The 23,271-nt window shown below is 44.4% G+C and overlaps 1 protein-coding gene across 2 annotated transcripts in view; it reads right to left on the bottom strand.

Moving 5' to 3' along the window:
* The window catches only part of gphnb (gephyrin b), a 412,308-nt gene that overhangs the window by 77,676 nt on the left and 311,361 nt on the right, over positions 1–23,271 (bottom strand). The window contains exons 10-11 of one of the 2 annotated variants that reach the window (XM_060916133.1): positions 22,146–22,173; positions 5,594–5,610 (exon numbers count right to left, since the gene is read on the bottom strand). The exons of the other annotated variant lie outside the window; for it this stretch is intronic. Of the exons in view, the coding sequence (XP_060772116.1) occupies positions 5,594–5,610; positions 22,146–22,173 (45 nt within the window). The remainder of the gene's footprint in view (positions 1–5,593; positions 5,611–22,145; positions 22,174–23,271) is intronic. 2 annotated transcript variants of the gene reach the window in all.

A 23,271-nucleotide genomic window follows, 5' to 3' on the forward strand; every position in this document is an offset into this window, starting at 1 on the left:
GGGGTTCTCTCCGTTCAAATTATTATATGGGCGTAAGCCGTGCGGCATTCTAGACGTGCTGCGGGAAAATTGGGAGGAGGGACCTTCACAAAGTAAGAACGAAATTCAATACATTATGGACCTGCGCGCAAAACTCCACACGCTCACCCACCTAACCCAGGAGAATTTGTGGCAGGCCCAAGAACGGCAAGCCCGCCTGTACAACAAGGGTACGCGCCTTAGGGAGTTCATACCGGGAGATAAGGTACTCGTACTGTTGCCCACATCGAGCTCCAAATTGATCGCCAAGTGGCAAGGACCCTTTGAGGTCACACGGCGAGTCGGGGACGTCGACTACGAGGTGAGGCGAACGGACAGGGGTGGGGCGCTACAGATTTACCACCTCAATCTGCTTAAACTCTGGAATGAGGAGGTCCCCGTGGCATTGGTGTCGGTGATTCCGAAGAAGGCGGAGCTGGGACCGGAGGTTCAAAAAGGGGCACTGGCATCACATACCTCTCCGGTCCCCTGTGGAGACCACCTCTCCCCGACCCAACTCACGGAGGTCGCCCAGTTGCAGACCGAGTTTTCGGATGTGTTCTCGCCCCTGCCCGGTCGCACTAACCTCATAGAGCACCACATAGAGACGCCCCCGGGGGTGGTAGTGCGTAGCCGCCCTTACAGGCTACCCGAACACAAAAAAAAGGTGGTTCGGAAAGAACTTGAGACCATGCTCGAAATGGGCATCGTCGAGGAGTCCCACAGTGACTGGAGCAGCCTGGTGGTCTTGGTACCCAAGACCGACGGGTCAGTCCGGTTCTGTGTAGACTATAGGAAAGTCAACGCGGTGTCTAAATTCGACGCATACCCAATGCCTCGTATTGATGAGTTGCTCGATCGACTCGGCACTGCTCGCTTTTATTCGACACTGGATTTGACGAAGGGATACTGGCAGATCCCCTTGACTCCACTATCCCAAGAGAAAACGCCCTTTTCCACACCGTTTGGTTGACACCAATTCGTCACACTTCCGTTTGGGCTGTTTGGGGCGCCCGCTACGTTTCAGCGGCTGATGGAACGTCACCACGCCACGCCACCTATGCGGCCGCCTACCTAGACGACATCATCGTCTATAGCAATGACTGGCCGAGGCACCTCGAACACCTAAGGGCTGTCCTGAGGTCGCTGAGGTGAGCGGGTCTCACAGCCAACCCAAAGAAGTGTGCGATTGGGCGGGTGGAAGTACGGTATCTGGACTTCCACTTGGGCAACGGGCAGGTGCGTCCCCAAATTAACAAGACCGCAGCAATTGCGGCCTGCCCGAGGCCCAAGACCAAAAAGGGGGTGAGACAGTTCCTGGGGGTGGCTGGCTATTATTGCAGGTTTATACCTAATTATTCGGACGTCACCAGCCCGCTGACTGATCTCACTAAAAAGGGGGCACCAGATCCGGTCCAGTGGACGGAGCAATGCCAGCGGGCTTTTTCTGAGGTAAAGGCTGCACTGTGTGGGGGGCTGCTTTTACACTCCTCTGACTTTTCTCTCCCCTTTATGTTGCAGACCGATGCGACGGACAGAGGGCTGGGGGCGGTTTTGTCCCAGGAGGTGGAGGGGGAGGACCGCCCCGTCCTGTACATAAGCAGGAAGCTGTCGGTGCGTGAGGGGCGCTACAGCACCATAGAGAAAGAGTGTCTGGCCATCAAGTGGGCGGTCCTTGCCCTCCGCTACTACCTGCTGGGGCGCCCTTTCACCCTCTGTTCGGACCACGCGCCCCTCCAGTGGCTCCACCGCATGAAGGATGCCAACGCGCGGATCACCCATTGGTATCTAGCACTCCAACCCTTTAATTTCAAGGTGGTCCACAGGCCGGGGGCGCAGATAGTTGTGGCAGACTTCCTCTCCCGAAGGGGGGGAGTCGGCTGCAGGCCGGACGGGGGTATGTGGCAGCGGGGGCGTGGTCAAGTGCCGGTCTGTGACAGGAGGGCGGAGTCGGGGAAGGTAAGTGGCAGAATCACTACACCTGACATCAATTAACCGGTGTTTGTGTGTGTCTTCCCAGTGACCGCGCCCTACTTAAGGAGGGAGAGCGAGAGCAGAGGAGCTCACCCCTGAACTAGACGCTGGTTGTGTGTGTGTCTGTTTGTGTGAAAGATTGATCACTGAAAAGTGTGGCAATAAAGCCTTGTTGTGAACCTGATCTCTGTCCTGCCGTCCTCTGTGCTCCACCCATGCTTAGGGAACGTTACAGAATGAAGTGTCAATTGTTAATGTTGGCTCAGCGTCAGTGCCATACAAATCAAACAACTCAACATGAAACTCCATTTCCTTCAGTGGAGTGCATTAGATCAGTCCTAATATAAGGCTGTAAAACCGTAAAAGACAGCCATGTTTTCCAATGTTTCAGAATGCTCCAAAAATGACCATTGCAGCATTGTATTTCAGGATTTATTGGCTCTCTCGGTAGTTTTATGGCTGGGTGATTGATGGCACAGAAATGGTAGTAAAGCATGCTCCATTCCAGGAAGCTGGTTCTGCCTTTCTACACTTTAATACAGATGGCTTAACATGCTGTTTTTCTGCCATTTTCCTCAGCAAACTCAAAGTCGAGTCACCTCCAAAATTATTGACAAAAATACTGTATGAAATAAACTTTAATAAATTAAATTCAATTTTATTATGTTTTTTCTATTTTGTTAACAAAGTACTCCCTTTATAAATGTATCCCTTAAAATTTATATATAATATATATATATATACACACACACACACACACACACACACACACACACAGTGGGGCAAAAAAGTATTTAGTCAGTCACCAATTGTGCATAGTTCTCCCACTTAAAAAGATGAGAGAGGCCTGTAATTTTCATCATAGGTATACCTCAACTATGAAAGACAAAATGAGAAAAAAAAAATCCAGAAAATCACATTGTCTGATTTTTAAAGAATTTATTTGCAAATTATGGTGGAAAATAAGTATTTGGTCAATAACAAAAGTTCATCTCAATACCTTGTTATATACCCTTTGTTGGCAATGACAGAGGTCAAATGTTTTCTGTAAGTCTTCACAAGGTTTTCACACACTGTTGCTGGTATTTTGGCCCATTCCTCCATGCAGATCTTCTCTCGAGCAGTGATGTTTTGGGGCTGTTGCTGGGCAGCACGGACTTTCAACTCCCTCCAAAGATTTTCTATGGGGTTGAGATCTGGAGACTGGCTAGGCCACTCCAGGACCTTGAAATGCTTCTTACGAAGCCACTCCTTCGTTGCTGGGCGGTGTGTTTGGGGTCATTGTCATGCTGAAAGACCCAGCCACGTTTCATCTTCAATGCCCTTGCTGATGGAAGGAGGTTTTCACTCAAAATCTCACGATACATGGTCCCATTCATTCTTTCCTTTACACGGATCAGTCGTCCTGGTCCCTTTGCAGAAAAACAGCCCCAAAGCATGATGTTTCCACCCCCATGCTTCACAGTAGGTATGGTGTTCTTTGGCTGCAACTCAGCATTCTTTCTCCTCCAAACACAAGTTGAGTTTTTACCAAAAAGTTCTATTTTGGTTTCATCTGACCATATGACATTCTCCCAATCCTCTTCTGGATCATCCAAATGCTCTCTAGCAAACTTCAGACGGGCCTGGACATGTACTGGCTAAAGCAGGGGGACACATCTGGCATTGCAGGATTTGAGTCCCTGGCGGCGTAGTGTGTTACTGATGGTAGCCTTTGTTACTTTGGTCCTGGCTCTCTGCAGGTCATTCACTAGGTCCCCCCGTGTGGTTCTGGGATTTTTGCTCACTGTTCTTGTGATCATTTTGACCCCACGGGGTGAAATCTTGCGTGGAGCCCCAGATCGAGGGAGATTATCAGTGGTCTTGTATGTCTTCCATTTTCTAATAATTGCTGCCACAGTTGATTTATTCACACCAAGCTGCTTACCTATTGCAGATTCAGTCTTCCCAGCCTGGTGCAGGTCTACAATTTTGTTTCTGGTGTCCTTTGACAGCTCTTTGGTCTTGGCCATAGTGGAGTTTGGAGTGTAACTGTTTGAGGTTGTGGACAGGTGTCTTTTATACTGATAATGAGTTCAAACAGGTGCCATTAATACAGGTAACGAGTGGAGGACAGAGGAGCCTCTTAAAGAAGAAGTTACAGGTCTGTGAGAGCCAGAAATCTTGCTTTTGTCAGTGACCAAATACTTATTTTACCGAGGAATTTACCAATTAATTCATTAAAAATCCTACAATGTGATTTCCTGGATTCTTTCCCCCCATTCTGTCTCTCATAGTTGAGGTATACCTATGATGAAAATTACAGGCCTCTCATCTTTTTAAGTGGGAGAACTTGCACAATTGGTGGCTGACTAAATACTTTTTTGCCCCACTGTATATATATATATATATATATATATATATATATATATATATATGACTTGCAACAACGTGATCAAAATGTGCTACGTCATGAGCGTCCGCCATGATGGTGGATATACAAAGCAACTAGGATGGCAGCCGCTGAAAGCATGTCTGTAAACAATGCTGAATTTTCTCAGTATTATCACAATTTGAATGATCGAGCGAAGATTCGTTACAAAGAGAAGATAGATGTGTGGTTTTGACCCATATTATTTAAAAAAGTCAGACTTTTCTGCAGATAAGACGCTTCTACTGACCATCAAGTACCCAGATATCGCATTCTATCTGGTTTGGCTGCCAAAGAATCAAGTCCAACCTTGGACGAAACGTAGCCCGTTTTCTGAGTGGGTGCCCAGTCTGGATTGTTTCGATCGTATAATTTTGCTGGTGCTCCTAGAAGCGAAATGGTAATACACGTGTTAAAATTATAACAACGACCGAGTGAACCACGACAAGAGAACGCCCATTTTATAGCAAAATTCTAGCAACACGAAATAAAATTCTTCCATGATATTATCGCGAAAGCTTTTGAATCTCACCTGAGATAAAATGATTACTGCAAACACGAGCTGTTTTGGTTTTAGCCTCTGTTAGATCAGCCCTGCCGATGTTGTTCAGCCGTGCTCGTCTCCTCTCCTCTCCGTACTAAGCCTCAGAGTTTCCTCGCCCTCTTTCCAAATCACGGATGGAATTCTAAAAAACCGCAACGTGCCACGGTCACGAGTACCGTTGTGACCACAACCCTATACAGCACAAAGATATGGCAGAGCTAAAAGAACGCTTAAAACAGTGGAAAAACAAAGAGAGTTGCGCACACGTGACTATGTTTTGTATGGAATGTTGCTTGACCCCACATTTGTATCTCCACCAACATGGCTGACATCCGGGCTTCTATTTTGCTTTGACGTCACTTGCAAGTCAATGATATATATGCAAACAGACTGTCATGCTTGGATTTTCTATTGCTCTAGGTCCGAATTAACTATTAATGTTACCTTTGCTTATATCCTATTTTCCAGTGATATAAATATAAAATTGGATGTGTGTAAAATCCTCCATCATCACAGGAAAAACAAAACAGCTTTCAACACAAAAACCAGGTAACGCATATAGAAAATGCATTAAGACCTAAAAATCTATTAGTCATAATCAGAAAAAGAATAAGTTGAAGAGTTAATAATTTGTCAAAAATGTTTACATTTAAAGCTAGACAGTCTTTCAATTTCATAAAACCGGTGACATTTAGTTACCTCTGAAAGCTGGTCATTGTGATATATGTTTATTTCTGTAATATCTCACAAAATATCAGGCCATTCTGTAGCTGGGAAGTTATTTAATTTGAGGGGATTAAAGCAAATAATGTGCATGAAATCGCTCGCTTCGCGCAGTCAAGCAGACAGAGGAAGTCTGTGTGCGCATGCGCAGGTTTACCTTCTTCTTCTTTTGTGTTTTACAGCAGCTGGCATCCACAGTGTTGCATTACTGCCATCTACAGGTTTACCTTTGACCGTGCACTGACAGTTCCATCATTCTGTCGCTAAACGAACAGCTGATCACACCGAGGTGCTCGCTGAGCGCCGATATTTATTAGTTTGGTCCTGCGTTTCCTTTCCTTCGCATATAACATAACGTCTTTTCTTCTCGCTTTCTGTTACTGTAGTTGGTCTTTCACGTTTCATTTGCACACTCATGCCCTCCATTTTTCTCTCCTGTTTCAAACTTGTATCCCACAATGCCTTGCAGGAACGGGGAAAGCCCATCACGTGATGCATGACGTAGTATCTTGAATCGGTTCATGGTGAAGCAGGAAAAAATAGCAGAGAATTTCGGGCCACGTTGCCCTCAATTCATTAATTGTTCCTATTAAAAAAAAACAACAATAAAATTGGAACTCTGTGATTTGAATTCAGTAGCTTTCAGTCCAGTAAACAAAAATAACCGTGTGTCAGGGAAAATTCTTTTATGACCTACACTTGAAAAATCTGAAAGGCAGTCTACCTTTAACTGTTAGGAGCCACTTTGATTAAAATAAAGTGTTTGTAAGAGCTGCAAGAAAGAAGACCTTGTTGACACCATCACCCAAAATACAGCACCTGAACTTCATGAAGCATCATAAGAACTACAGTTGGACTCGTGTGGTGTAGTCAGTCTTTTTGGCACTGAACATCAGTAAGTTGGAAAAAAAAAACGGTACTTTGTATGCGTAAAAAAAAGCACCTAATACCCACTTTAAAATACTCGGGTGAGTTATTGATATTTAGGCTATTTTGCAGCTGGAGGACCAGGGGCACTTGTAATGGTGCCATCACAAGCATTGTTAAGCTTTCAACAAGACAATGACCTCCGAAGATGAGTACATCTAAATAAAAAATAAATAGTTGTGGGGAGATAAAACCAATGCTTTGCAAAGGCCATTTTGAACCCAACTGATACCTGTGGCCTGAACTGAAGATGGCAGCCCACATGTGCAAACATAAAAATACAATATGAAGGGACCTGGAATGTTTTCCGTCAAAGAAAATTCAGTCCAGAAAACATAGACGGCAGAATTAAATCATTCTTCAGGATATAGTTTAAGGAATAATTTATTGTTCATGTGGTATTTCAGACAAAATGTAGTATTTTTAAAATGGAATTTCTGGATTTACCCTGATAGTTCTGTCCTTCTGGTCAAATATGAAAGCTGTTTTATACCAAGGTGTTGTTCAAAAACTTGATCTCTGGTCCATCTGAAAATTCTAGTCTCCGGTTGCTCTAGTTGGTGCTTTAACACCAAAAATTCATCAATATTTTTATGAAGAACATTACTTGTATTCAATTATGTACAGTATTATACTTAAGTTGATTTTCTGTGCTCCCCATTCAGATTACGTAATCACCTACTCTACATGTTGTTCATACCTATGAGGTTGCCAGATCTTTCTTGATTAGACGTGTCCAAGGCAGGATTTTTCAATATTATCCAGAGAACCTCCCAAGCACTTGTCTTTAAGCCCAAAATTTGTGGGTTAAAATTAAGGTGGATCTAAGAAGCAGATGGAGTTTTCTTTCACATCACAAACAGGGGTACCATTGGTGGTGGTGGTGGGTTAGGATGATTCTAAGGGCCCAGCATCGACAGAGGTGGATCTCATCTCATTATCTCTAGCCGCTTTATCCTGTTCTACAGGGTCGCAGGCAAGCTGGAGCCTATCCCAGCTGACTACGGGCGAAAGGCGGGGTACACCCTGGACAAGTCGCCAGGTCATCACAGGGCTGACACATAGACACAGACAACCATTCACACTCACATTCACACCTACGGTCAATTTAGAGTCACCAGTTAACCTAACCTGCATGTCTTTGGACTGTGGGGGAAACCGGAGCACCCGGAGGAAACCCACGTGGACACGGGGAGAACATGCAAACTCCACACAGAAAGGCCCTCGCCGGCCACGGGGCTCGAACCCAGGACCTTCTTGCTGTGAGGCGACAGCGCTAACCACTACACCACCGTGCCGCCGCTATTGGATATCGTTACTGTTAAATCCAACACTTGAAGATGCTACAGGCTGAATTACAAATGACACAACACGGAATATGTAGCGCACTATCTAGGCTGCATGAGCTATTATTTCCAACCTTAAATAGTGCACTTATATAGGGGAGTTAAAGCGATTTGGAATTCAGCCACACAACTTGAGCAGAGTGGCTTTCCAGCCCACTGTGTCTATGGATAAAGCTTCAGTCTATGGAATTACAGTATATACCTGCATTAGGTGCTACCAACACGTATTTCTCGCGCTAGAAATTGTGTTTAATGATGTCACGTGCTATATGCGAAAGATATGATTGGCTATTGCTAGCGACTCTCGCCGATCAGTCTGGCTCCCGATTAGTTTTTCGAATCGGCTGTGAGATGAGTCGGTACCATCGAAAACTAGTCTTTACGCCTGACTCGCGACTTCAGTTGGCTCGGTACGCTGAAAATCGGCGTAGTGTGCGGCTAGCTAAAGAGTAATGGATCGGAGTAGTGCCTTGAAAGTGTTAATTATTGTGCAGGTGCTATTTACATGTTTAATTTTAGAAGCCCAACTACTGCTCCAAGAGCACAGGCGATGTGATTAGGGGGTAGGATTTGGGGAAATAACCATCTAGAGGTTTGGAATGCTTATGAATGTGATTGAAAACGCAGATGTTCGGTTATGTGTGGAAGGGATTTTTTTCGAAGACGAGGTGGTGTGGATAAAACATTTTTATAAACGGAGGGGGGGAAAATGTTCGGTTTTAAAAATACCCGGCTACGTGTGTACATGGCATCAGATCACTTAATTGTTTTCTTATGAAAATATAAATGTATTATAGACGTATTAATAATTTGCATTTTCAAATACGAAATATTAAGTGGTTGCGCATTGCACAAAAATACGTTTCACATAAATCACTACTAAAACTGGCACGGTAGAACAAATCTGATTGGTTGTTATGATTCTTACGTTGCAATCGTAGAATTCAACTGTATTAAGGTAGGATTATTTCAAAAAGCCTGAATTTAATATTAACCCTGTTTTAGACATATGTATCAATCCTAACTACTGGGGACTAGTTATTGTGGGTGTATGTGTGAAATGCTGACACAGCCGTGCACACACAGACCTGTGATAAGGACAAGGGGCGGGGTCGTGCGGGCGGGGGTTTTACATGCAGTCTACACTTACAAGTGCACTGTCTCTGCAATATCCTGTAATATGCAGTCAAGTTTACGGGAGTAGTCTTTCCCCTTCCGAATTAAACGAATTCAATCACAATATTGTGAATCCATTTTCTTTCTTTGTAGGCTAAGTTTATCTCCGTTTATGTTGGTGTATGTGTTCATATATGGTCCGCTTTGTGCGCAAATAGCATAAGAATATGTGTCGTTGACGTCACCCCCCATGCAGCAGGGGTGAAAATTCATCACTTCAGAGTGTTTTGTCCCCTACACGCCTAAACTGGGATCGCGGATTAAGTGGTTAGCGTTACTTGCATTGACGTTTTGTTTTCATGCCGCAGAGCTATTTGTATGTATTTTAAATGTAAAGGACTTGCCTGTAGGTTTGTGTGTGTTGTTTTATGTTTGGCATCTTTCCGGTTGTACCGCGTGTCTGTGAGAAAATCGGAGGGGAGGGTTAACAGGTGGGCACGGGAGTTGATAAAGCGCAACTGCCCTGGTAATATGTCACATGATTTTCCCGGACTAATGCCGCTTTTCCACTACAAACGCGGCTGAGTCGGGCTGAGCCGTGCCGTGCTGAGTCGAGCTGAGCGGGGCTGTTGGAGTTGCATTTCGACTACAACCGCGCTGAACCGTGCTGGCTGGAAATGGGTGGACACATTGGGTGGAGTTAGCGAAAGTGGGTGGACGTCACGTGATGTTGTTAGGTGGCGCAAACAGTGACATCAGTGATCTTTTAAGCGGTAGTCTCACGACCCGAATAGTAAACAATAAACATGGAGGACATGGAGTCGTTAGTGTTGCTGGTCTTGGTGCTGTGGCTTGTTGTCACCGACAACGCCAACAGATACTGGCAAGAGCGTATAGATGAGGCGAGGCGCATAAGGCTTCAGAAATTCTCATAATTCGTAATTATTCTTCTTCCGGGTTTACGGTGTTTACAGATCCCAGTGTGCTCGTGGGGCGTGTGTGAGCATGTGAGGACACTCCTCCTCACCAATCAGTGCACAGGGGAGTGTCTGCTCACGCCCCCAGCCTCACTCGGCACGGTTTGGCTCGCTTCAGCCCCACTCCAAAACGGTGCGAGTTTTAGGGGCTAAGCAGGGCTGAAGCGAGCTGAGTCGTGCTGTTTTTTGGTAGTCGAAACGCGAGCCGTGTCGGGCTGAAGTGAGCTGAAGCGAGCTGAAGTGAGCTGAAAAAGGGTAGTGGAAAAGGGCCATAAAGCAACCTTCGGGGCCGTGGTTTTGTGGTTGGCGCAGTTAATTGTTTGAAACACGTTGTCAGACCGCCATCACTACTACAGACTATATGAAAAATATTTGCCCCCTTGCGATTTCTAATTGCCCCCTTAGTAAACTGTTCCTGGCGCCGGGCCTGGATCAGTGTGAAAGAGAAGCAAGGAAAAAATAAATAAATAAACACATTAATAAAACGAGTGTTAAGAACAATATGTGCAAGATATGGATGTGGCCATTATGAGACATTTTGTAAAAACAAACACGCACACAATGATAAAATAAATCTGTAGTTTGGAATCAATTTGTATTTATAACCCTGGCAAAATAACCATCTGCAAGCTGAACACTGCTTAACTCACACATCAGAAGGAAACACAAAGAGCAGTATTTAGGTTCATAGACTAAACAATCATACTACAACTTGAAGCCTAAATATTAGTGACTCAGAGAGTGTAAAACACCTGGATTAAAGAAGGCTAATCTGGATCAAAAGACCGACGGCTATGTCTGACCTACATACAAAAATGACTCACACACACCAACAACATCAACCTCTTCAAAACCGTTCCTGTTATAGATATTACACACACGTCCATTTCCTGTACAGGTCACAGTATGGGTTTATACAAGCAGTCCGTCCAGTAATTATGTAAGACTGTGCTGAAGTCCCGAGAGGTCATCACTGTTGCAAGTTGATTATGGCTCAAATTATCATAACACCCTTTAAAGGATCTATTTTAGCCTGGAATTCTTAGATAACAAGATAACCTAGACTGCAAGTAAATACACGATACCTGGCTCTTTTGCTCCATCATGGACGCCTTTATAATTTCAATTAAAAATAAAAATAGTCTCAATGTGGCTGGAGCTCATCAACCCCTGTTGCTGTGTGCAAGTTTGAAATCTGATCAATCCTGTAGATGGAGTAGCGAATTTTGTGAAATTGCATATGACCCCTGTGTAGCTGCATCCATAGTAGGTGGTGCCACCTGGTGAATATTCTTGTTGGAATATGTCTTTAGAGTCTTCTGGGTGAGTTTCAGTGAAAACATCCTAGCAGTTTACGAAAAGTAGTGTTTGGTGTGATGAGTCACACAAAGTTTTCAAACGCCCATAAAATGTTAAATATGACAGCTGGCGCCACTGTCTTGACAACTTTTATACATACCAACCTGGGGAACATCCCATACGAGTTTAATCAAAATCTGATCACTCCTGTAGGAGGAGTAGCGATTTTCGTGAAATTGCACGTGACCCCTCTGTAGCCTCATCCATGGTAGGTGGTGCCACCTGGTGAACAACTCTTGCTGGATGTCTTTAGAGCATGGGTCTCAAACTCATGGCCTGCGGGATGATATTTTGTGGCCCCCTACTTGACATCAAAGTTTAGTGTTAATGCGGCCTGCGTGTTTTACTCAAAGGCACCTTTTTGCTGAGTCATTGCGCATGCTGCTCTTGCCATGGGCTTTTATTATTTTTTTAATCACACCATAGCTCAGGCTCGTGACAGCTTCCGGTGGCGTTTGTTGTCAAGTTAACCAACGCGAATTAGCAACGTTAGTCACTTGGTTGAAACGTGATTCCGGAGTGACACCAAGTGGAAGGAAAATATATCCTGTCACCCAGCTCCAGTCATGTCTTTCTCAAAACCTGCCATGAAGAGAAAGGTTGGCGACAAGCACAGACAATTTCAGGAAAAGTGGGAGACAGAATTTTTTTTGTTGAGCACGGGGCATTCTGACGTGTCTTATATTTACAGAGAAAGTTGCGGTGTACAAGGAATACAACATCAGATGTCATTACTCAACTAGATATGCTGAGGAGTATGCAAAATACCAGGGAGATGAGAGAGAGAACCGGGTTGCCAATCTTAAAACATGTCTACTGAGGTGACAAGATTTCTTCAAGAAAGCAAGCAAAGAGAATGATGCAGCAGTTGAAGCTAGCTACGTGGTGAGTGAGATGATTGCTAAGGCGGGAAAGCCATTCAAAGAAGGTGAGTTCGTCAAAAAGTGCATGTTACAGGCTGCAGGTATATTCTGTCCAGAAAAGAAGGGTCAGTTTAGCAACATCAGCCTTTCAGCCAACACAGTGGCAGAGCGCATTTCTGACCTGTCAGGTAACATATATGATCAACTGTATGAGAATGCCAAATGTTTCCGTGCATACTCAGTCGCTCTTGATGACAGCACAGACATCACTGACACTGCGCAGCTCGCAATGTATGTCCGTGGTGTTGACGACAGTTTTGAAGTGATGGAGGAGTTGCTCACAGTGATTCCAATGCATGGCCGGACCACCGCTCAGGAGATATTCCGCCAGCTGTGTGATGCCATTGTGGATGCCGGTTTGCCATGGAAGAGGTTTGTTGGAATAACAACTGACGGAGCGCCATCAATGACAGGGAGGAGAAATGGACTGGTGGCACTTGTTCAAAGAAAACTGGAAGAGGAGGGTGTGGAGGAGGCCATTGCTCTGCACTGCATTATCCATCAGCAGGCCCTTTGGAGCAAATGCCTGAAGTTTGACAATATGATGTCTGTTGTTGTGAAATGCATCAACCATATCAGATCCAGGGGCTTAAAGCACTGGGAGTTCCATGCCTTTTTGGAGGAAATAGAGTCAGCATATGAAGATGTGCTCTACTTCACCGAGGTACGTTGGCTCAGCAGGGGAAACGTCTTGAAGAGGTTTGTTGAGTTGAGAGCAGAAGTGAAAGCCTTCATGGAGAAGGATGGAATGGTTGTTCCTGTGCTAAGTGATCCCAAATGGCTCATGGACTTAGCTTTTCTTGTAGACATCACACAGGAGCTGAATGTACTGAACAAGAAGTTCCAAGGCCAGGGGCAGCTTGTCAGTACTGCTTATGACAATGTGAGAACATTCTCCACAAAACTTGTGTTATGGAAAGCCCAGCTCTCTCAGACAAACCTCTGCCATTTCCCAGCATGCAAGGCACTCATGGATGCGGGCACACCATTCAGTGGTGAGAAATATGCTGATGCCATTGTGAAGCTACAGGAAGAATTTGATCACAGGTTTGCAGACTTCAAGACACACAAAGCCACTTTTCAAATTTTTGCTGACCCCTTCTCCTTCAATGTGCAAGATGCCCCTCCTGTGCTTCAAATGGAGCTCATTGACCTGCAGTGCAATTCTGAACTCAAAGCCAAGTTCAGGGAGGTGAGTGGAAAAGCAGACAAGCTTGGACAATTTTTGAGAGAATTGCCCCCCACCTTCACTGAGCTTTCCAGGATGTTCAAGCGGACCATGTGCCTTTTTGGGAGCACGTATCTGTGGGAAAAGCTCTTCTCCACCATGAACTTCAATAAGTCAAAGTACAGGTCCAAACTTACTGATGAGCATCTTCAAGCCATACTGAGGGTCTCAACTGCTTCCTCCCTCAAGCCAAATGTGGCTCAGCTGTGTGAGAGGAAGCGCTGCCAGGTCTCTGGCAGCAAGCAGTAGGCAAGAGAAGCCTATGTTCTGAAGAACCATTCATGTTCTAAAGAACCCATTCATGTTCAGAAGAAACATTCATGTTGAAGAACTGTTAATAATAAGGATTGAGAAGATTGGATCAGTTGCACTTTTTTTTGGAATACTTGAAACCCTTTTTTTGTGGAATACTTGATGCGGCCGGGCGGCATGGTGGTGTAGTGGTTAGTGCTGTTGCCTCACAGCAAGAGGGTCCGGGTTCGAGCCCCGTGGCTGGCGAGGACCTTTCTGTGTGGAGTTTGCATGTTTTCCCCGTGTCCATGTGGGTTTCCTCCAGGTGCTCCGGTTTCCCCCACAGTCCAAAGACATGCAGCTTAGGTTAACTGGTGACTCTAAATTGACCGTAGGTGTGAATGTGAGTGTGAATGGTTGTCTGTGTCTATGTGTCGGCCCTGTGATGACCTGGCGACTTGTCCAGGGTGTACCCTGCCTTTCGCCCGTAGTCAGCTGGGATAGGCTCCAACTTGCCTGCGACCCTGTAGAACAGGATAAAGCAGCTAGAGATAATGAGATGAGACTTGATGCAGCCCAGCCTCACCCAGACTCTACCTCCAGCAGCCCCCAGGTAAGTTGAGTTTGAGACCCCTGCTTTAGAGTCTTCTGGGTGAGTTTCGAGTGAAAACGTTCCAGCAGTTTGCAAAGAGTAGCACTTAAAGGAGAACTGAAGTCACTTTTAAACTTGCTTTATTTCTTAATTAACGTGTTATTCAATTACATTTTCGGTTTTAGTAACCTTACAGTGGTGCTTGAAAGTTTGTGAACCCTTTAGAATTTTCTATATTTCTGCATAAATATGACCTAAAACATCATCAGATTTTCACACAAGTCCTAAACGTAGATCAAGAGAACCCAGTTAAACAAATGAGACAAAAATATTATACTTGGTCATTTATTTATTGAGGAAAATGAGCCAATATTACATATCTGTGAGTGGCAAAAGTATGTGAACCTTTGCTTTCAGTATCTGGTGTGACCCCCTTGTGCAGCAATAACTGCAACTAAATGTTTCCAGTAACTGTTGATCAGTCCTGCACACCGGCTTGGAGGAATTTTAGTCCATTCCTCCGTACAGAACAGCTTCAACTCTGGGATGTTGGTGGGTTTCCTCACATGAACTGCTTGCTTCAGGTCCTTCCACAACAATTCGATTGGATTAAGGTCAGGACTTTGACTTGGCCATTCCAAAACATTAACTTTATTCTTCTTTAACCATTCTTTGGTAGAATGACTTGTGTGCTTAGGGTCGTTGTCTTGCTGCATGACCCACCTTCTCTTGAGATTCAGTTCATGGACAGATGTCCTGACATTTTCCTTTAGAATTCGCTGGTATAATTCAGAATTCATTGTTCCATCAGTGATGGCAAGCTGTCCTGGCCCAGATGCAGCAAAACAGGCCCAAACCATGACACTACCACCACCATGTTTCACAGATGTGAGCAAGTTCTTATGCTGGAATGCAGTGTTTTTCTTTCTCCAAACATAACACTTCTCATTTAAACCAAAAAGTTCTATTTTGGTTTCATCCGTCCACAAAACATTTTTCCAATAGCCTTCTGGCTTGTCCACATGATCTTTAGCAAACTGCAGACGAGCAGCAATGTTCTTTTTGGAGAGCAGTGGCTTTCTTCTTGCAACCCTGCCATGCACACCATTGTTGTTCAGTGTTCTCCTGATGGTGGACTCATGAACATTAACATTAACCAATGTGAGAGAGGCCTTCAGTTTGCAGTCCTTTCTGACCTCACCGACTATTACACGCCTTGCTCTTGGAGTGATCTTTGTTGGTCAACCACTCCAGGGGAGGTTAACAATGGTCTTGAATTTCCTCCATTTGTACACAATCTGTCTAACTGTGGATTGCTGGAGTCCAAACTCTTTAGAGATGGTTTTGTAACCTTTTCCAGCCTGATGAGCATTAGCAATTCTTTTTCTGAGGTCCTCAGAAATCTCCTTTGTTCGTGCCATGATATACTTCCACAAACATGTGTTGTGAAGATCAGACTTTGATAGATCCCTGTTCTTTAAATAAAACAGGGTGCCCACTCACACCTGATTGTCATCCCATTGATTGAAAACACCTGACTCTAATTTCACCTTCAAATTAACTACTAATCCTAGAGGTTCACATACTTTTGCCACTCACAGATATGCAATATTGGATCATTTTCCTCAATAAATAAATGACCAAGTATAATATTTTTGTCTCATTTGTTTAACTGGGTTCTCTTTATCTACTTTTAGGACTTGTGTGAAAATCTGATCATGTTTTAGGTCATATTTATGCAGAAATATAGAACATTCTAAAGGGTTCACAAACTTTCAAGCACCACTGTATATCGTGACTCGTATTGGCAACTAATTGCAATTAAATATTATACTTATCGGCCTATTCAGTTTTTAGCCATGCTGAATTTAGTTTGTTTGGTCCATGGCAGGCATCGCTTATCTGCGTGATCTTCACAAGACTTGTGCGAGACTTCGAAACTTGAAGTGTCAGCCAGGTGTCAGTGTCGCCATTTTGAAAACTGTTTTCCAAACGAAATATTGCACAAAAATGAGTTTAAATGACGATTACTGCCTACGTTTTTCAAACTTCCGTGATTGCTATCAAAACAAACAAAACTTCCGGCTTGATTACGTCAGCATTCGAAAGAGGGTGCGCGCATCTTTTGACGATGTTGACAGATGTCGGTCACTTTGATTTCCGCTGTATGTTTTACTTCCGTCCTACAATGTCTCGCACAGGTCTCAACGAATCTCGTTTACGGCCATTGCTTTGACATATGGACTGATATATCTCATCTCATCTCATCATCTCTAGCTGCTTTATCCTGTTCTACAGGGTCGCAGGCAAGCTGGAGTCTATCCCAGCTGACTACGGGCGAAAGGCGGGGTACACCCTGGACAAGTCGCCAGTTCATCACAGGGCGGACTGATATATTACATAGCATATTTCAAACACTCATAACTTGCTATAGCAGTGACAAAATAGCCATCAAAAATGCATTCCTATATTTAATAAAATGAGAAATATAATTTTGATCATAAAAAATTTGCCTTCAGTCCTCCTTTAATGTGACGAGTCACTCAAAAATTTCAGACCACCATAAAATCATAAATCTGATAGGTGGCGCCACCATCATGACAACTTTTATGCACACTCACCTGGAGAACACTGTTTGTGAGTTTGATGAAAATTTGATCAATCCTATCAGAGCAGCAGTAATTTTTGTAAATTGTGGACCGACAATGCGTGATTGCATAAGCTCATCTGGCCTGGCCTACGGCCGGATGAGCTAACAACAACAATTAAAAAAAAAGAAAACTTTTCTTGCAACAAGAAAATAGTCAGGATGTTGAGATCTCGAGAACAAGACAGAAAAAAAAACGTACATGGCATACCCTTATCTTTTGTAGAAAAAAAAATGTCCTGAAAGGCCATCATAAAGCCACCACAGATCAGAAGGGAACCATAAATGAGTAGGATGTTTATCACCCAGATCTGTTAAAAAATGCTTCAGAGCTTTTACACCACAAACCCACTGACTGTGGAATCGTCTCAACCAGTCACACGCAAGCTGTTCAGCTCAAACTGTCGCGAGCTTCTTCCGCTGAAAAAACCCCCACTGATCACTCATTTACTGAACCAAACATTACTCTCTGAGATTTTAAACAGTCCACATTTTGACTCGTTGCAGAGATTTCCTCTGGAACTGCTGGGTAAACACCAGCAACTCATAGATTAATAATAAATAGAGTTTATTCAGGGGCGGCACGGTGGTGTAGTGGTTAGTGCTGTTGCCTCACAGCAAGAAGGTCCGGGTTCGAGCCCCGTGGCCGGCGAGGGCCTTTCTGTGCAGAGTTTGCATGTTCTCCCCGTGTCCGCGTGGGTTTCCTCCGGGTGCTCCGGTTTCCCCCACAGTCCAAAGACATGCAGGTTAGGTTAACTGGTGGCTCTAAATTGACCGTAGGTGTGAATGCGAGTGTGAATGGTTGTCTGTGTCTATGTGTCAGCCCTGTGATGACCTGGCGACTTGTCCAGGGTGTACCCCGCCTTTCGCCCGTAGTCAGCTGGGACAGGCTCCAGCTTGCCTGCGACCCTGTAGAACAGGATAAAGCGGCTAGAGATAATAAGATGAGATGAGTTTATTCACAGGTGTGATGGTCTAGATATCATCGTCATCACTGCCAAACCCAACCCAGGCTTGAGGCGAACCATGTTTGGTTGACTTGGCCGGAATTGCAGCAGTAAGGTGGCTGATTCCTTTCTACACACGCACACCACTATGGGCAATTTAGAATCACCAGTTAACCTAACTGCATGTCTTTGGACTGTGGGGGAAACTGGAGAACCTGGAGGAAACCCACACAGATAAGGGGAGAACATACAAACTCCACACAGAAAGGCCCCTGTTGGCCACTAGGCTCGAACCCAGAACCTTCTTGCTGTGAGGTGACTGTGCTAACCACTGCATCACAGTGCCACCTGGTCTAAATATAGAAACCAGCAAAGTATTTCAATGGACCAAACCTGTGGGAAATACTGTAGCAGAGCTATTACTTGAATTAAGTTGCAGCTTAAGTCACAGTAAGTTAAGTAGCTGAAGGAAACTCATTGGACAAGAGAGTACTGACGGAAAGAGACATTATGTCAGAATAGACAGTGTTCACAGACCTCCACAGATTTAAAAAAAAAAATTAATTTACTATTTCTGGTGGGGTGGCATGGTGGTATATTGGTTAGCACTGTCGCCTCACAGGAAGACTGTTCTGGGTTCGAGCCCAATGGCCGGCGAGGGCCTTTCTGTGTGGAGTTTGCATGTTCTCCCCGTGTCTGCGTGGGTTTCCTCCGGGTGCTCCGGTTTCCCCCACAGTCCAAAGACATGCAGGTTAGGTTAATTGGTGGCTCTAAATTGACCATAGGTGTGAATGTGAGTGTGAATGGTTGTTTGTCTCTATGGCTACGTTTACATTAGACCGTATCTGTCTCGTTTTCTTCGCAGATGCACTGTCCGTTTACATCAAACCGCCTGGAAACGCCGGGAAACGGGAATCCGCCAGGGTCCACGTATTCAATCCAGATCGTGTCAGCTCCGGTGCTGTGTAAACATTGAGAATACGCGGATACGCTGTGCTGAGCTCTAGCTGGCGTCGTCATTGGACAACGTCACTGTGACATCCACCTTCCTGATTCGCCGGCGTTGGTCATGTGACGTGACTGCTGAAAAACGGCGCAGACTTCCGCCTTGTATCACCTTTCATTAAAGAGTATAAAAGTATGAAAATACTGCAAATACTGATACAAATACTGCCCATTGTGTAGTTATGATTGTCTTTAGGCTTGCCATCCTTCCACTTGCAAGTGGTAAGTGATGTGCGCTGGGATCACACACACAGCGGCTCAGTCCCGAATCACAGCTTGTTCACTTCACTCGCGTGCTCTGTGAGCTGCGCAAGGCTGGAGTGCGCACCCTCCAGAGGGCACTCGCTGTTCAGGGCGGAGTGATTTGGAGCGCAGGATGCCTGCGGAGCCGAGCGTATCCGTGTATTGGCGTTGCTATGTGCACGCGAATCGTGTATTGGTGTTGCTGTGTGCACACTAATCGTTTTAAAAACGTTAATCTGATGATCCGCTGATACGGTCTAATGTAAACCCCACCTATGTGTCAGCTCTGCGATGATCTGGTGACTTGTCCCCGCCTCTAGCCCATAGTCAGCTGGGATAGGCTCCAGCGACCCTGCACAGGATAAGCAGTTATGGATAATGAATGGATGGATAGTGGTACTGAAATGGCTCATTGTCCATCTTTAAAATTAAACTAGTATTCATCCTTATTTGATAAAAAGCTTGAAAACAGTTAGTTATAGTGATAGATAAGCTTCTGTCTTTAAATTTAAAGCAGATTTCATCTGTTATCATCATCATCCATCCATTATACGTAGCCACTTATCCTGTGCAGGGTCGCGGGCAAGCTGGAGCCTATCCCAGCTGACTATGGGCGAGAAGCGGGGTACACCCTGGACAAGTCGCCAGATCATTGCAGGGTTGACACATAAAAACACACAACCATTCACACCTACTATAAATTTAGAGCAACCAATTAGCCTAACCTGCATGTCTTTGGGGGAAACCAGAGCACCCGGAAGAAACCCAGGCAGACACGGGGAGAACATGCAAACTCCACACAGAAAAGCCCTTGTTGGCCACTGGGCTCAAACCTAGGACCTTCTTGCTGTCAGGCAACAGTGCTAACCACTGTGCCACCCCTATTATTATTATTATTATTATATTATTATTATATACTCGTAGTTATTGCCTGTGAACCTGATTTCCTCTGAATGGTACCTTTGTATAACACAGGTCTAGAAGGCCCAGTGGAGAGTTGAGTAGACACCTGTGATATATATGTTTTTACTGTGTTCTGATGTAAATCGCGCCCCACGTCTCCTCAGTGACGTAGACTTGGCCCTAGCGGAAGTCTCTGGCAAGGAGCACTGATTCCGAGGTCCCATACAATCGAAATGCTCAGGCAAGTCAGGGAGGGGATTCCCTGCCAAGGCTGCGCGCAGTGTTAGCGTGAGCATGTAGCCTATGGGAAATGAATAGTGTGATGGATTAGCACTAATCCCATGTTTTAGAAAATCGAAAATGTTGTCTTGGGCCCCTCTGGGGTGTCACCAATCCATGTGCAAAGTATGGAGTATGTGTCCAGCCGTGTCGATTTGTACAGACAGAGAGACAGACAGCCTTCCTTTCGTAGTATAGATGGACAGGGAAGTGTGTGTTTCTTCTCCACTTCAAAACAGATGTTTGTGGTACTAATCAAAAGCAGTAATGTGAATGTGCCACTAAGAACAAGAACACAAGACCGCAAATTGATTAGTCTTATCCATGAAATAATCATTAATGGTTAAGCATTAAAAATTAACTACTGTCACTATTTCACTTTGAAAACGAGGTCGAAGATCTTCATAAATTTCTGTTAAATATCCCCAATGCAGAGCTTCATTTAGTGGAAATCTTTATACAGCAGTGATCAAATGCATTCTGGTGTAAAATAGAAAGGCAGGTTGGTGAATTATGTCAGATGGAAGGTGTTCTTCTACAAAATACTGAATTTCAGTCATCAACATTCTGGCCACCAATCATCCAGCCAATCACATTGATGCATTCAAACTGCTGAGACGCATAAAAACTGCTTCGAAACACCAAAGCGTTTTGAGTTTTCGTTCTCAGTCTTTTATTAAAAATTATAAACAAGCCACTCCTATGAGACTCTAAAACTGAATTATGGCTGAGTGCAAAAATAGATGTCCCTTTAGGACAAGATGTGGAAAGACAAATTTAATCAGTAATAAAATAAGATGACCAGACAATTAAGAATGCTGAAATATTGGGATTATTGGTGGTAAAAAAAAAAAAGTACAAACTAACCCTGTGTCTTTATAACTACCCTGAATATAAATATGCAGATGATTATGGGAAATCGTGCGTGCAGATTGGTCACGAGAGTCAGACTATTTCTCGACAATCACCTCAAGCGCGTCGGCAAAATGGCGGCCAATTGCTGCGTCATCGTAAGTGAAGAAGAATTACAAATTATGAAAGAAAATGCTGTTCCTAAATGCACTAAAGAGGCTACGAAGTTTAGTCTAAAACTATTCAATGGTAAGGAGGAATTGTGATTTAATTTATCGATTTCAAAACAAAGTATTTTATGTGAGTAAAGTATTTTAAGTGACACAATCCTGTGCCATGCCGTTATTACATTTGCATGCCTTTTCTGACGTTTTAGTTTCCTGGCAGACTTCGACCTCGACTTCATCTCGGTTATTATTCACCAATATTCACTTTGCCGGGGCGGCACGGTGGTGTAGTGGTTAGCGCTGTCGCCTCACAGCAAGAAGGTCCGGGTTCGAGCCCCGTGGCCGGCAAGGGCCTTTCTGTGCAGAGTTTGTATGTTCTCCCCGTGTCCACGTGGGTTTCCTCCGGGTGCTCCGGTTTCCCCCACAGTCCAAAGACATGCAGGTTAGGTTAACTGGTGACTCTAAATTGACCGTAGGTGCGAATGTGAGTGTGAATGGTTGTCTGTGTCTATGTGTCAGCCCTGTGATGACCTGGCGACTTGTCCAGGGTGTACCCCGCCTTTCGCCCGTAGTCAGCTGGGATAGGCTCCAGCTTGCCTGCGACCCTGTAGAACAGGATAAAGCGGCTAGAGAGAATGAGATGAGATGAGATACTCTATGTATACAATTAAGAGAGAAATTGTTAAATTGAGGTGCATTTTTCTTTTCACCAACTAGAACTCAGAAGAGGATGCACTTTTTTACATTCAACTGTAAATGAGACTGTTGGGGTGTTACACACTGCAGATTTGCACACACTCAACTTGTCTGGATTTGTACTTTTTTGTACTCTCTCTGGAGTTAATCATTAAATCTCATTTAGGAGTTTAGGAGTACTTTAAGGACTCTGGGAAAAAAAAAACAAAAAAAAAACAAGAACACCTCATTACCTAAGAATTTAGTTATGGTGCCTTCAGGATGAACCCTTAAAGGCAAGACTATGAAAAATGATATATAGAGAGAAAACGAATGAGAGAAAAATAGAAATGCTATAATCTTCTTTTACATAACACTCCATCCTCCCTCTGCAGAAACCAAGTGGCAGTATGACACGCTTGCACGCACATGCGCACGCACGCACACACACACACACACACACACAAGCATACTAACATGCATACCTATAGTGCGATAAACAGAAGGCTGATTTCTTGTAGATTTGAATATGTATGAAGAGAAAACACACTCATGCACGCACACACACACACACACACACACACACACACACACGAAAACAAACTCAATGAGGGGAAAAATAATGGACTTACCATCTTCTACACCCGCAGAATAAGCTCAGTCACACACATACACTCAATGTTATGGACACTCTGACAGAGTGTGAGAGAGCGGAGGGAGGAGAGAGGAGGAGAGCAGGAGCACAAGAATAGATGAAGATTGGACAGAGGCAGAGAAAGAGGGAGGAGGGAAAGCAAGAGAGGGAGTCTCTCTCTCTCTCTCTCTCTCCATCCAAGTGAATGATAGTAAGAAATAAAATGGAGTGAGAGAATATAAGGGAAAGGGAGAGATGGAATGTACAATAAAACAATGAGAACACACGCAAACACACACACACTGCTTACTCAACCACACAGTGCACTAAGAAAGTGTGTGACTGCATGCCTGCTAGCACTTCACACACACACACACACACACACACACACACACACACACACACACACCTTTATGCACTGCCAAAAGATAATTTGAATACTGGTGTAGTTATAAGGATTGTAGAGATGGATGAAAAGAGGAATGGATGGATGGATAAATGAAGCAATGGAAGGAAAGATAGATGGATGATTGGAAGAATTAATGGATGGA

Source organism: Neoarius graeffei, chromosome 3, assembly GCF_027579695.1.
Source record: "Neoarius graeffei isolate fNeoGra1 chromosome 3, fNeoGra1.pri, whole genome shotgun sequence".
NCBI lineage: Eukaryota > Metazoa > Chordata > Actinopteri > Siluriformes > Ariidae > Neoarius > Neoarius graeffei.